This window comes from Aegilops tauschii, chromosome 3 (assembly GCF_002575655.3).
Source record: "Aegilops tauschii subsp. strangulata cultivar AL8/78 chromosome 3, Aet v6.0, whole genome shotgun sequence".
Lineage (NCBI taxonomy): Eukaryota > Viridiplantae > Streptophyta > Magnoliopsida > Poales > Poaceae > Aegilops > Aegilops tauschii.
The window spans coordinates 578,968,342-578,982,491 of NC_053037.3; the positions used below are offsets into that span (position 1 = coordinate 578,968,342).

At 51.2% G+C, this 14,150-nt stretch overlaps 2 protein-coding genes across 2 annotated transcripts; one reads left to right on the plus strand and one right to left on the minus strand.

Annotated features, from left to right (window-relative positions):
* Window positions 1–4,999: 4,999 nt before the first annotated feature.
* LOC109740530 (F-box protein At5g49610-like) lies at window positions 5,000–7,499 on the minus strand. The gene has a single exon (XM_020299580.2). The coding sequence runs from the start codon at window positions 7,497–7,499 to the stop codon at window positions 6,381–6,383; it is 1,119 nt and encodes a 372-aa protein (XP_020155169.1). The 3' UTR covers window positions 5,000–6,380.
* Window positions 7,500–13,005: 5,506 nt separating this feature from the next.
* Window positions 13,006–13,659, plus strand: LOC109740529 (F-box protein At5g49610-like). Its single transcript, XM_020299579.1, has one exon. The coding sequence runs from the start codon at window positions 13,006–13,008 to the stop codon at window positions 13,657–13,659; it is 654 nt and encodes a 217-aa protein (XP_020155168.1).
* Window positions 13,660–14,150: the final 491 nt, after the last annotated feature.

Genomic DNA, 14,150 nt, shown 5'->3' on the forward strand with positions numbered 1-14,150 from the left:
CCTCTAAGGCATATTTCCAACACTCACGGGGCAGGCCCAGCCTCCATAACGCAACATCGTAGGCACGGGCAACAATGTTGGCCGTCGGGTAGGTGCCGAGCCAATACCTCCAACTGTCGTGCTAGAACTCGACACCGAGCCAGCCGGACGGGGGCGGCCGCACCCCCTAGAAGTCGGCGTTGCCTTTGCCCTTCGGTGGCATGACGAGGACGCCGCGACACCAGGGAAGGAGGTGGCGACTCTAGGGAAAGAGGAGGAGAGGCGATACGGATGCGGCGGCGGCGAATTCCGGCTGCGGGTGCGCGACAGATTTCGTCGCATTTCGGCTACGGTAGCAAGATTTCGTTGGTCCCGCGAACGATGGGTAGGTGTGGTGTGTGGATCCGACGACGGAGGGTGCAGTAGTCGTGGATTTGGAGGCGGCGGCACGGGCGATCTGCTAGCCATTTTGTCTTTGCAGCAGCCACCCACGTGTTGTATATTTACAGCATAGGCGGCCGCATTTTAGGGCTGCCCAAATTTGGTTATCCAAAAAGTTTGTGATAAGATCAGCTGTTGGATATTTTTTTGCCCCGAAGTGTCCTAAAAAGAGATACTGGCTTAAAATGGGGCATATTTTACATTTTCTTAAACAAGTCATCAAACAGTGACTCTGCCTCTGCGGGCACTGTTTATCGAAAAAGGCTTCCGCCCCGCTTTATATATAAAGCAAAGATCAACATCACCCGGTACAACACACGCCACCACCACACACGCACACACCCAAGGCGGGAAACATATATATAGGCGCTGAGCGCAGCAACACCCCCCTAGCACTACCACCGAGAAGAGATGAGGCCGCATAAGACGAACTGTGGACTCTAAGACGGCGCCTTCAGAAAGGATACGACACCGGAGCACCGCCACCACCCGATCCAAGGATCAGAGTTTCCCCTGGAGCCGCACGACGGGAGAGTCGCGACGACACCTTCAATAAGGGAACAAGCTTCACCGCGGCCGATCTGTCCGAAGATAGAACAGGTTTTCACCCCGGCGAATACTCACCGCCACCGGACGCCACACCTTGGCCACCACGCCGCCCACACAACCATGGCCACCGGGCAGCACCAAGCCACGACCTCTGCCCAAGAGCACCGCGCTACCACCACCAGGGCCGCCGCCCCGGCAAGACCTAGACACCACCTCACCCAAGACCCGCCACTACCCCAACCAACGCGACGAGTGGAAAGGTCTGACCTTTCGCACCCCTGGGCGGCCCACACTGGCTTCCATCGACCCGTTCAGTAGCACCGGGCGCGAGACAAGCTCAGTCCAGCGGCACCGTGCGCGAGACGAGGTCGTCCTGCTGCACCGTGCGCGAGACGGGCTCGGTCCTGCTGCACCGTGTGCAAGACAAGCTCGGTCCTGCCGCACCGGGCGCGAGGCGAGCGATGGACCGCAGCTGGGAGCCGTCTAGCCCATCGACGAGAGAAGCGACTGGACTACGAGGAGAGAGTCGGAGGCCGACACAAGCCGACCGGGGACGCGCCGACGCCGGCACCTGCCGGCCGCCGCTGCCGCCGACCTGCCAAGCTACCATGGAGCCATCCATGGCCGGAGCAGCAGTCACACCGGACCACTGCCCATCCCGCGCCGCCCGCCGAGCTCCAAGCGTCAGAGCCGCTGGGCACGCACTCGAGCGCCAAGCTGGCGAGGGGGAGGAGCGCTGCGAAGCCCCCAAACCAGGCCGAACCAGGTCGGAGAAGGAGATGCCTGACCCCACGCATGCATCGGCCACCACGGGCCACCACCTCGCCGCCCACGACGCCGCCGACCGCGTACAGGAGCCACCGCCGCCCGCACATGCCGGAGCGCCGCCGCGAGCCCAACGCCCCCGCCTGCCGAGGCCTGCCGCCGCGCGCCCAGCGCTCCGCCCCCGCTGGCCGCCTCGCGCCCGACCGCGAGCGCTGCAGGACACCGCCGCCCGCGGAGGAAGGGAAGCCGGGAGAGGGAGCCCCCCCCCCCCCCCCCCCCCCCCCCCGCCGCCATCTGCCATGCGGGTTTCACCCCGCGGCGTCACCCGGCGGCGGCGCGAGGAGGGGAGGAGGAAAGGGCGGCGGCGGCGCCTACGGTTGGAGAGCCCCCGAGTGGCCGAGTCGCCCAGGGCGGGGGCGACGCGAGGGGAGCATATAAGTCACGGGCACTGTTTCAGTTTATCATTCCATGCTCCATGGTCATGTTAGTAAGAAGAGAAGAGTAGTTGAAAGTTACAGAGAACAGTGGGTGAGCTATTGAACAGCAGTCAGCAGACACATGCACAAGCACACGCTACCTCTATAAATTCTTCCTCACCTCAAACTGCCGCATCAGGTTTGTTTAGTTCTTTCCGATTGAGTTATGAAGTTTTTTTGTCCTACAATTGAGTTCTGAAGCTGAAACTCTGAATGAATGGGTTCTTCAGCAGCTTCTATCTCCTCTGCTGCTGCTGCCTGCTCCAAGATTGCTGCCGCCCTTTCTTTGGCCACCCAGGCCCAGGTGGCCCGTGCCCCCTTTCTGAAAGTTTGCCGAGCCACCGACCGTATCCACCACGGCATATATTCGCTGAAGAACCCACCTGGCTGAAGATGTTGCATACTGTGTCAACACTATAGGTTATCCCAATCAATGTCGGAATCCTCCTCCTTCTTGACCCCGGATGATGGCCCTGCCTCGACGTTCTTGCGCTTGGACTTCTGGAGATCCCTCTTCCAGTACAACTCCATCTCGTACCGCGTGTACTTCGGGTGCTTCCTCGCAAACCTCGCCATCGCCTCCTCGTCTCCTCTCTCGACTGGTGTCCCACTCATCGATAACAATGAGGGTCATGGGATCGTGCTAGAATCAATGGTCACCGAGACTCGACGTGCTACGCCACCGCCCGAGACTCGATCTCTGGAAAGTTGAGCCTCTCGCGCGGCAGGTTGAGCCTCCATGGTGCAACATTGTAGGCACGGGCGGCAATGTTGGCTGTCGGGTAGGTGCCAAGCCAATACCTCCGACCATCGTGCTAGAACTCGACGCTGAACCGGTCGGACGGGCGCGGTCGCACCCCCTAGAAGTCGGCGTTGCCTTTGCCCTTCAGCGGCATGACAAGGATGCGGCGACGCCAGGGAAAGAGGAGGAGAGGAGATGCGGATGCGGCGGCGGCGGATTTTGGCTGCGGGTACGTGACAAATTTCGGCGCATTCCGGCAGCAGCATCAAGATTTAGTCGGTCCCGCGGACGGTTGGTAGGTGTGGTGTGTGGATCCGACGACGGAGGGTGCGGCAGTCGCGGATCTGGAGGCGGCGGCGTGGGCGATCTGCTAGCCATTTTGTTTTTGCGGCAGTCACCCACGTGTTGTATATTTACAGCATCGGCTGCCGCATTTTAGGGCAGCCCAAATTTGTTTTTTCAAAAAGTTTATGATAGATCAGCCGTTGGATGGTTTTTCCTAAAAAGAGCTACTGGCTTAAAATAGGGCATATTTTACATTCTCTGAAACAAGTCATCAAACAGTGACTCTGCCCCTGCGGGCACTGTTTCAGTTTATCATTCCATGGTCATGTTAGTAAGAAGAGAAGAGTAGCTGACAGAGAACAGTGGGTGAGCTATTGAACAGCAGTCAGCAGGTACATGCACAAGCTAGCACAACTACTAGTTCTCACGCTACCTCCATAAATCCTTCTTTACCTCAAACTGCTGCATCAGGTTTGTTTAGTTCTTTCTGATTGAGTTCTGAAGTTTTTTTTTTGACAACAATTGAGTTCTGAAGCTGAAACTCTGAATGAATGGTTCTTCTGCAGCTTCTATCTCCTCTGCTGCTGCTGCCTACTCCAAGATTGCTGCGGCCCTCTCTTTGGACACCCGGGCCCAGTGCCTTCTCTCTGAAAGTTTGCCGAGCCACCGGCCGTATCCACCACGGCATATATTCGCTGAAGAACCCACCTTGCTGAAGATGCTGCATACTGTGTCAACACTACTTAAAGCCATGGTCTTATAGTCTCCTGGAGATCACTGTTTTCAGTCCTATATATTTAGCTACCCGTACTAGTGTTATTTCAGAAAATGAATGCAATCATCAGTGCCCTGATCGCACAAAGAACAAAGATGTTCTCTCCATATAAATATTTGTGTCGCTGTTTGCAGTTTCTGTTTCTAAAGGGATACTATAGATCGACTCTCTTTACATATTTTCGCCATGGCCTCAACTGGGATGGCTAAATGCCCCTCAAGGTCAAGGTGTTCGCCTGGATTATGCAACATGGCAACACTCATACGCGGGCCTTTCTTCTTCAAATTGGTTGTCTTGATTATGATGACTGCCCTTTCTGCCCGGGGCATTCGGAGTCAATCCCGCACCTCTCTTTCTAGAGTGCCCCCGTCTGCATCTGATGTGGGCGCGTGTCCTCAGCAGTCGTTGCTTCCCTGTAGATTGCATGGTGGAAAATGTTTGGTGCGCTTTCTCTGCCTGTCACCCATCCTGGAGCCGTCCTCTCCTAGCATGGCGATGTGCTCTCTCCTCTGGGTAGTCTGGAAGTCCAGGAACCGGTTGGTGTGCGATAACATCCGCACATCTGACCTTGACTTGCAGCACTCGATCCATGAGCATCTTCGATTGTGGGTTGTCCGTGCTTCACCGGTGTGTGGATAATACTTGTGTTGTTCAGAGAATACATCTGTTGATTGGATCATATAGTATGAAACCAAATTAATCCAAATGAACATTTTAATGAGTTGCAACTGATCGCCAAACCATAGTAGTAGACTCGATACAAAAAATTAAATTGTCAGTGCAGGACTTGCTTTGATTTTATTTCAGGCTGGAAAGATTACCATGTGCATTGATGCTAAAGTTGCCAAGCCAGACTGTGTATGAAATGGAGTTATGTGCTAATTAATCTCTTAAATCATGGCGATCTTTTGCTTTTTTATTTCGTGGTCTTTTTGCCACTTACTTACTAGTTAGCAATCTAATTGCATGTCATGGTATCTCCTGAAAATCAATAGTTAGCAATGAACTTCTGAGTCATGGTGTCTCTGTTGAAAATCAGTAGTTAGCAATCTACATGTCTTTCCTGTTTATTTGTTTTCTTCAAGCTAATGATGAAATGCGGCAGATACTCCTTTGACTTGCAAGTTCTAATTCTTAGAAGAGCTTGGAGCACCATTCCTTAAGTTAAACCATTGCATCAGAGTCCATGCTAACATACATGGTTATATTTGCCCCCTTGCGACATCTGTCGATCCATTGACAGATCTAATTAATGGGAAGAGCCTTGCTTCCTTGTGTCTTTATTCTTCCTTTTTTGGAACTGTCTCCGTCAGTTCAACTCAGCTGCTAACCATTTTATACAATGCTTCATGTAGTTTTGCCATTTTTATGTCCAGGCTCAGAATCCTCACCGTGTTCATCTTGCAAAACTGCAGAATTGCCATCCATGAGCCATGTTCATTTCACCATTATATTATCTTTTCTCGAGCAGATGACACCGTCTGGAATTATGTGGCAATATAATTGTACAGGCAAAATTGAAACTTAAAAGCTCGCTCTTAACACTTGCTGCATGCATTTATGAGCGATCAGAAGATAACTGGTAATTTGTTACCGTCATACGTATTGATATGTGTGTGGTTGCAGTCAATTGCTCGGCTTCTCAAATTTAGGCTACAGATCAACAATCACTCATCTACTCCACAATCCTTTTGGAGTGTTTGGCCAGGTTTTACACCATCGATAGGCATCATACAAGTTCAACATCTAGATTGCTAAATAGTCCAGTGTATCTGTGCTACGAAACCGACAATCGAAAGGCATGTTGGTCGTCCTTGGCTGCATTCAGTTTGTGCTCTTGGTTGCATAGTTGCTGCTCAACCAGAGCTAAGCCTACTGATCGACTGCATCATCATCAATGCAACAGAGTGGACACAGTAAATTAGTAATAAGACTTGTGCACCACTGCAATGCCACAAGGGCTGTGTGTACGGTAAATTACTCAGAACCACCACATTTGGGGCAGTCTCCAATCATGACCTACCTGACCAGATGCAATATACGCGTGAAGAAAACTGATCTATGAAGGACACTTCATTGAAAAAATAAAGACATAATGCAGATCAGTTGGAAAATGCTTGAAAAGCAGAGCAAAATGTGTTGATTTTAGAATCAACACGAGATGTAAGACAGGAAGGGTGGATGGAAACAAGCAAAAATTTCATGAAACTATATAAAAGTCACTTCTGAACATAACTTCATATATATCTAAACAAAAAGAAGAAATCAACAGGCTCATACTTGGTCCAATTCTTAAAGATTGATCCAATTCATAGACATCGTAGGTCAAAAGGATACGAAAAATACACCATTAGGAAGCCCCGCCTCACTAAAAAGCCTTCGGATGAGACATAAGATTCAAAGTTCTCACATCATTAACATCTAGTGTCGTAAAGAAGGTATGTGGAACAAGAGTTTGTTTGTGGCGAAAACGAGAGGCATAGAAGCCTTGGAAGCTAGCAACCAGTTTGCCATCAGTGTCAACGTAAAACAACCAATGATTAAAACTAACCAGCAAGAGCACATCACCGTTCCCCGAAGCAACATTCGCATTCCAATAGGCATCATGGTCGTCAAACTTCTCCCTGATTTCTGCGATCGGCAATGCAACCCGATACTTTAGGTTCCAGACCTCACTTTTGTAGTTCTGCAACACCCATATATTAACAATTTCCAAGGTCGTGTTACAACTATAGATGCCAAGTGTGTCATCCATCTCAAACATACATGCCTTGGTGGGAATAGCTGGAGCACGCATCTGCCGGAATGACTCTGACACGGTGTCGAATACCATTACCGGTTCAGTCTGCCTGGAAAGATACATTGGATACCAATGCAGGCTATCACGCATCCGGACAGGTACAGTGAACCACTCCGATGCTTTCTCCGGCCACCCAATGTACCTCAGTGGTTGGTCCGAGCCCAACGCAAAGACACAGCAGCCAATTTGATCTTGAGACGAGTCCATGTATCTCTTTTGTAGTAACAACCGGTACTCACTGGTAGGTCGGTGTGGGTACATCCCCATGATGTTAAAGCGCAACAGTTGCCGGATGGGAGAATGCTGTCGCGTGGTCGGGTTATAGACGAAGAAGCAGTGCTTGGCATCGGTGCCATATTTGTAGAGGATGAGGAGGCCATCGCAGGAGGCCTCTAGAAAAATCTGGTCACGCGGGCCGATAGGTTGGAGTTGGTCTTGGGGAACGGCAGCTCGGTGGTCCAAGGTAGCGATTGTATTGCTGATTTCGTTGCCGTGTATGGAGCTGAAGACGATGGGGAGCGAGGGCTGGCGGGCGTGGTGGGCGAGTAGGAATTGGCGATGGGAAGTGGCATGGCGCCAGACACGGCAGACGGCACGGCAACGTAGGAGGGATTTAGGGGGGAGACGGATGAGGATCTCCCAGATGATGATCTCCTCCGGGAGGCCACAACTGTGAGGCGTCGCCATGGTCGCCGGCAGGGATTCCGTGGCAGGAACGAGAGGCGGCGTGCTGAGAATTAGGGAAACAGTATGGGCTAGGCTAAGCCCAGGTACTTTTTTTTTTGACTTGGAGCCTAGGTACTTCCAATAGAGGTTGCTAAAAAAAGGGAAACGTTGGCTTCCGGCGGACCGGCAGAAGCGTTGCGCCGGTCACGCGTGCATCGCTGGATCCATCGTGATCATACGCACCGGATTAGCGCCACGTCATGCTGCTGCGGGCTCCACGCGGACCGCTTCGGTGTTGCCTTATCTCCACCACACAGCGTGTTCACTCATTTTTTTTCATTCTTCTCGTTGAGGTCGCCGCTTCTCCTATCCCTCTTCTTTTTTCTCAGATCCACCAGATGCTGCGCTCCTCCTCACAGCGGGGCGGGGGCAGCAGCCGCAACACCAGCGCCACCACCACTGCATGAAGCTCCTTCTCCTTTTCTTTCCCCGTGTTGTTACCCTGCAGCCATGTCCGACCAGTTCGACGACGAGATGCGCCCCCGCGGACACCGACCCGCGTTGCTGCAACTATGGCATGGCTGAGCTGGTACCGGCGGGTTGCGGTGCTGGAACCAGCAGCCATGGCTGCTGCATCAAATTGAGAAGATTGGGGCGCCGTCGCGGCCATGATTTTTTTGCTACATCAATTTTTTGCTGGAACCTGTGTTTGATTTTTGCTAGAACCACTTCTATTTCTGTCGGAACCTTCTTTTGATTTTGCTGCAAATTTAGAGGGTGGCGCCGTCTCCCTCATGATTTTTCGCCACATCAATTTTTGCTGGAACCTCTGTTGATTTTTGCTGTTACTAGCATCTGAATTTGCTGCATAGACTATGATGATTTTTGTTGATGAATTTTGTTTTGCTGGATGCGATGTTAATTTTTGCTGGAACCGGCTTCTTTTTTGCTGCATCCTTTTACTAGACTTTTGTTTGCTGGAGCACGGTGGTGCAAGCCGACGACGGCGGAAAGCCGGAGACGGTGATTTTGCTGGAAGCGGCATAATGTTTTGCTGGAATTGGCTAATTTTTTTGCTTCAACAACTACTGGACTTCTTATTGCTGAATTTTGTTGTGCTGGATCCAGCGTTAAATTTTGCTGGAACCGACTTCTATTTTTGCTTCAACCATTTACTGAAAATTTTGTTTGATGTAGCACGGTGATACAAGTCGACGGCGGCGAGCTGGACATGGTGACCAACGGCGAAGGAGTTGCCATTCAACTTGTTTTGTCCCCGTCGGCCGATGTGTACAATTGCTGCATTTGGCTGAGCTGGAACCGGCTAGTGGGCGGAGCTGCATCCGAAAAAGTTGCAACGGGAGATGGGACGGTGACCGCCGACGAGTTACAGCGAGCTCAGGCGGTGTCTCCACTACGACCGCTGGGGAGGAGGTAGCGCTGCACGGGGAGAGCTGCTCGTGCAATGTCCACGCGCTGTACCCCGGAGGCGGAGTCGCATGGGAGCAGAGGTGGGGGATTTTTTTTTCTAGGAAGCGTTGACTAGGACGAAGAAGGCAAATCGAGGTGAGAGAGGCCAGATCGGACGACTTCTGGAGGCCAGATCGGACGGCTGGCGCTCGACCGGCCCAACAGATGGGCCGGCGCGCCGGCGCAGATCACTCCCCTAAAAAAAGGTACTTCCAAGAGAACTACGTGTACGATGGAATGATGCCACTTTTTTTTTCAATATAGAAACAGAAAGAAATATATATTTGTCTACTCCTAGGAAGTAAGGCCCAAGAGATGATGTCTTTGCGTAAAACATAATACAATTCTCTCGACTGGACATGGTGTGTTATCTCTTCAATCACACATTTTCTTAAGGGGGCTGCTACGCATCGGCAAGATCCGCCGGCTCGCAAACCGTCGGATATGACAAAATCAAGTGGCTAAACATTTTTCTCTTCTTTACAACAATGATCTTGTTGCGGAAACACTTGTAACAGAGATTGTGTTGCGAATTTTTTTTGCAGTATAAGTTTGGTTGCGGGATTATTATTTTTGCAACATAGGTCGTGTTGCGGTTTTTTCTGCCTTCACTTTTTCTTGCAACAAAGGTATTGTTGCAGAAAAACTTTGCAACTGAGGTGATGTTGCAGATTTTTTTTCTTCATCTTCTCCTCTATATGGTGTTACAAAAGAAAGTTTTGCAACATAACTGATGTTGCAGAATCTTTCTTGCAACATATTGGATGTTGCAAAACAAAATACCACCGTGCAGCACCGCCCGCCCCCACCCCGCGCCGTCGCCGGCGAGCGCCGGACCTCCAACCAGGTGGCCTCGCCGCCATCCTCCTCTCCGACAAGGTGGACGCCATTGATTGCCGCTGAGGCACTTGCGTACAGGAGAGAGGTTGGAGAAGAGATGAGATGAGGGAGAGGGACGTGTGTGATCCAGTAGGCTACGTGTCGATCAAGGGAGGAGGCGGACGCCCGTACTAGATCCGCCGGTTGAGCGATAGCCTTTTCCTTTTCTTAATTAATTTGACACTTTTTTGCCGTGCAAGCATAAAACTACAAGAGATGAAACTATGAGAGTAATCTATTATTTTCTCGGTCAAAATATACAAGGCCTTGTCTATTTCCAGGTCCTTAGGGCAATGCAAAAAACCATCTCAATGATCGGCACCCCGTTGTGATTGTGAGCAGTCATACTCACGGTCTCGGGTATACGACCAATCACGAGATTGCTCATGGCGGCGAGGGCGACAAGCCCGTGATGTTGACCTGCTGACATTATGTCAATCTTGGTGGCATGGTGATTGAGACCGTCGCTGTAGTCATCCGAATGTGTGGACTAAGACTCGGCGCGGGTGACCGGGGTCACCGGGGTCTTGCGCGCATGCACGGTGCGGACGTCTGGTTTGATGGTCGGCCGTTGTGTTCAGGTGTGCTAGATACTCATGTACATCAGTGTCGACGCCTGCTATCTACAGCATATGTACACATCATCTACAGACACCGTCAAGAATAGAACGTACAGCGGGGCGTCTGCTGTAAACACTCCAACCGCTTGTAAACAATGGGCCCATATACATACGATCTATCAGCCCACGACAGCCACGGACGACTCGTACAACGGTAAAGCAGCAGTCTATAAGCAGCGATTTACATGGGAGTAGACCGTCGAGAATTCTACAGACAGGCTCCAGTGTTTCCTCCTTTCTCTCTTCCCCACGTCACTTGTTTTCCTATGTGGCTTGTATTACCCACGGCTGACTAGAAGCCGTTGTACATGCCCTAATGCGATAGTCTAGCCACACGGGATGCTTTTGGACATACCGTGCGGCTCACGTTTTACTTCCGGTTTGGCTCTACCAGGCCGCCCGAAGGGCATCCCAACCGGATGTGCATTGAACTGCTCACAGGTACACCATCCCCCGGCTGAAAAAAACAAAGGAAAAGAAATATGTAATGTCACTTACCCACCACCCTCTTGATATGTTAATAATAATAACTGGCGAATGAATTCCACGTACATCGAGACGTCTCCTTAATTTGCGCCGGCACCACTGGTACTCCTCGTCTGACGGCCACTGACCCGACGAACTAAGACGAAAAGGCCTCTTAGTTCTGATCAAAATCGAGGACCAAATCCCTCAACGGCCTCTTACCCAGACACCCTCATGTTGCACCAAAATCGAGCTCACCTGACAAGAAAACAAATTGATCATAATCACCAATAAATAAAAGTGCCTCATGTCCAGCCAGCTCCAATCCAGATCGTTGGCCGACTACGCATATGAAGGCTCAGCAACCGCATGTAGGAGCCATCGTGCGGGCACGCTTGACAATCGCGTGCACGGCACCGGACAAGGGTGGCCGCTCCAAGAGCCACACGCCTTGCATAAGACACCGTAAATTATACGATAGCTGCGGGAAATGGAGCAAATCCAAAGGACGACCACAACCCCACCTAAACACGAGACGGATATGCAACGGAGAGGGGAGCCGACTTGAGCCAAACAAACTATAAACCGCGTACATCACCAGACGACCAATGGTTTTCAAAAGTCTGTTAGACACCTGAAATTTGTCCTTTTCTCCACAAACTCCTCGAATGTTCAAAATTCACAAAATTTTTCTCGGATATCGCGCGCATGAGCATCTTGGGCTTAGCTGCATCCGTTATATTTAAAATGATTTTCCTGTTCACACTCGGGCTTAGCCGCATCCATTAGATATCATCAATAAAGAGCAGAAAGGGTCGAATGCCTATTATGTGATCAATAGTATATATCACCAAAAGGAAAAACTATGGAAATAATAAATCCCGAACGCTCAACAATTCACAATGGGGTTTTGGCGTTATCGGGTCCAAAAACTATAGGCAACCAACACAATCTCATGAGTAATAAAGTAGAGGTGAACGACAATGTCAGAAGAAATCCTATCTTGAAAACGCAGGACCTTTTGGCTATCCGAATATGTATGGGACTTGCATGCTTCAAAGCCTTATGGGAGCTCAAACCCTACAAATGGGACGGTGCGGCAACTCGTTATCTGATATGATCAGACGCCCTTGAGGCACAGGTAAGCAAACCCGACGCCACTACCAAGTGAACCGGGGGCGGACCTAGCCTAAAATTTTAATTGGGGGGGGGGGGGGCAAGCGAGTGGGGCACACCTGTTTTGCCAACTTCGGGCTGAACTAATGAAAAACTGTGCTTCGAAGCTGAAATACAGAAATTGAGTAGGGGCCTAGGCCACCGCTCGGCCCAACATGTGGGTTCGCCCAGGATCCACAAGCCCCAGACATATGGCAGGACACTACGCTTATTTAATCCGCTTGAGAACACACGACACATCCCCGCTCATGCTGCTCGGCCTAAAACCGGATGGTGAGCCCCGCCAAACCTGGCAAAGGTTGGCTCTTAGTAGATGTCATGCCGGTGATGGAGCTTGAAGTGCATCTTTCTCATAGGCAAGGAAGTGGAGCTGCCGGCGGCGAAACCGGAGCATACAACTATTATTTTTAGAAATAAAGAAAAAAACTGTTTTTAGGGGAGGAATCAATGTTTTATAAGCGAAGTGAAAAGTCTGTTATTTAGGGTATAAAGGGGGAAAACCCTTTTTTTTTTGAGAAATCTCGCCCGCTTTATTCATTCAAAGAATAGGTCATAGGTACAAGGTTCGGGTCATGGGGAATGCCCAACCACACATGTCTACCTACGCCTAGGTTACAAGCAAACTTGGCGAGATTATGAGCCTCAAAATTAAAGTTCCTACACTCATGAATGAAAGAACATGAAATAAAACTATACTATGGTTCATTATCTCATGTATATAATCGCTGCATTTGGGCCTCCAGTCATAAAGGGGAAAAACCTGTTATAAGTTTGCACGTTTGTGGGCTACTATACTAAGCCCAGAGTCAGAATTGGCAGACGCACCTGGGCTAAGCCCATTTATATTTCCAGCCGAAAGATCTTCTCGTTCCCCTCGCCGCCGCCACCATCGCGATTCGTTTTCGCAGACGCCGACCATGGCGGAGGCCCCAACTTCGCAGCCGCGGAGGAGGCCTTTCCTCCTCGGCCTCCCGGATGAGATCGTCATCTGGGAGATCCTCGCCCGTCTCGACCCCAAATCTCTCCTCCGCTGCCGCGCCGTCCACCGCGACTGGCGCCGCGCCACCTCCAGCCGCAGCTTCCTCCTTGCCCACCACGCCCGCCAGCCCACCCTTCCCACTTTATCCTGCAAGGAATACCGTCTCGGCGTCCGGTGCCATGACATCCTCGCCTTCGACCACAGGGCTGCCACCGACGCCCAGCTCCACAGCGTCGCCTGGCTTGACGAGGTCTTCCACCAGGAGGCCTCCTGCGACGGACTCCTCCTACTCTCCAAGTTTAACATGACTGCCTCTGGAACCTCCTTCTCGGTCTGCAACCCGGCCACGCGTGAGCATGCTCTCCTTGGGCAACCACGGGGCTTCAAGATTTTGGGGATGTACCCACACCGCCCTACCGGTGAGTACCGGCTGTTGCTGAAACGGAGGAGGTTGAATCTCATAGCTAACCACTCAATTGGCTGCTATGTCTTTGCGTTGGGCTCCAACCAGCCACCTAGGTACATCGGGTGGCTGGAGGCAGCGTCAGGGGTCTTCAACGCACCTGTACGGGTGCGCGATAGCCTGCACTGATACCATAGATTAAAATAGCCCGCGAAATAGCCGCGATAGCTGTGCTATAGGTGCCTGGGAGCCTTGCCGCTAAGCTATGGCTGTTGCCGCGAAAACCTCAATATATCCCTCTAAATGGCTAAAAAATCGGCAAAACCCTCCAGAAATCATCTCTCCCACCAGAAAATTTTCCGCCATTTGCCGCTATTGCCCGCTATGGCGGCCGCTATAGCTGCTGGGGGAGGCCGCCGTGAAATCATTTCTCCTGCGATTTTAATCCATGACTGGTACCCAGTGCATTACCCGAGTGAAAACAATGCACTAGACTATCGTACTGAAAGCCAGCTGGTAATAGTATTCGACACCATAGGAGAGTCATTCGGCCAGATGCGTGCTCCAGTTGTTCCCACCAACTTATATCTCTTTGAGATGAGTGGCACGCTCGGCATCCATAGTCGTGACCATGCCAACGAAATTATTGATATATGGGTGTTGCAGGACTACGAAAGCGA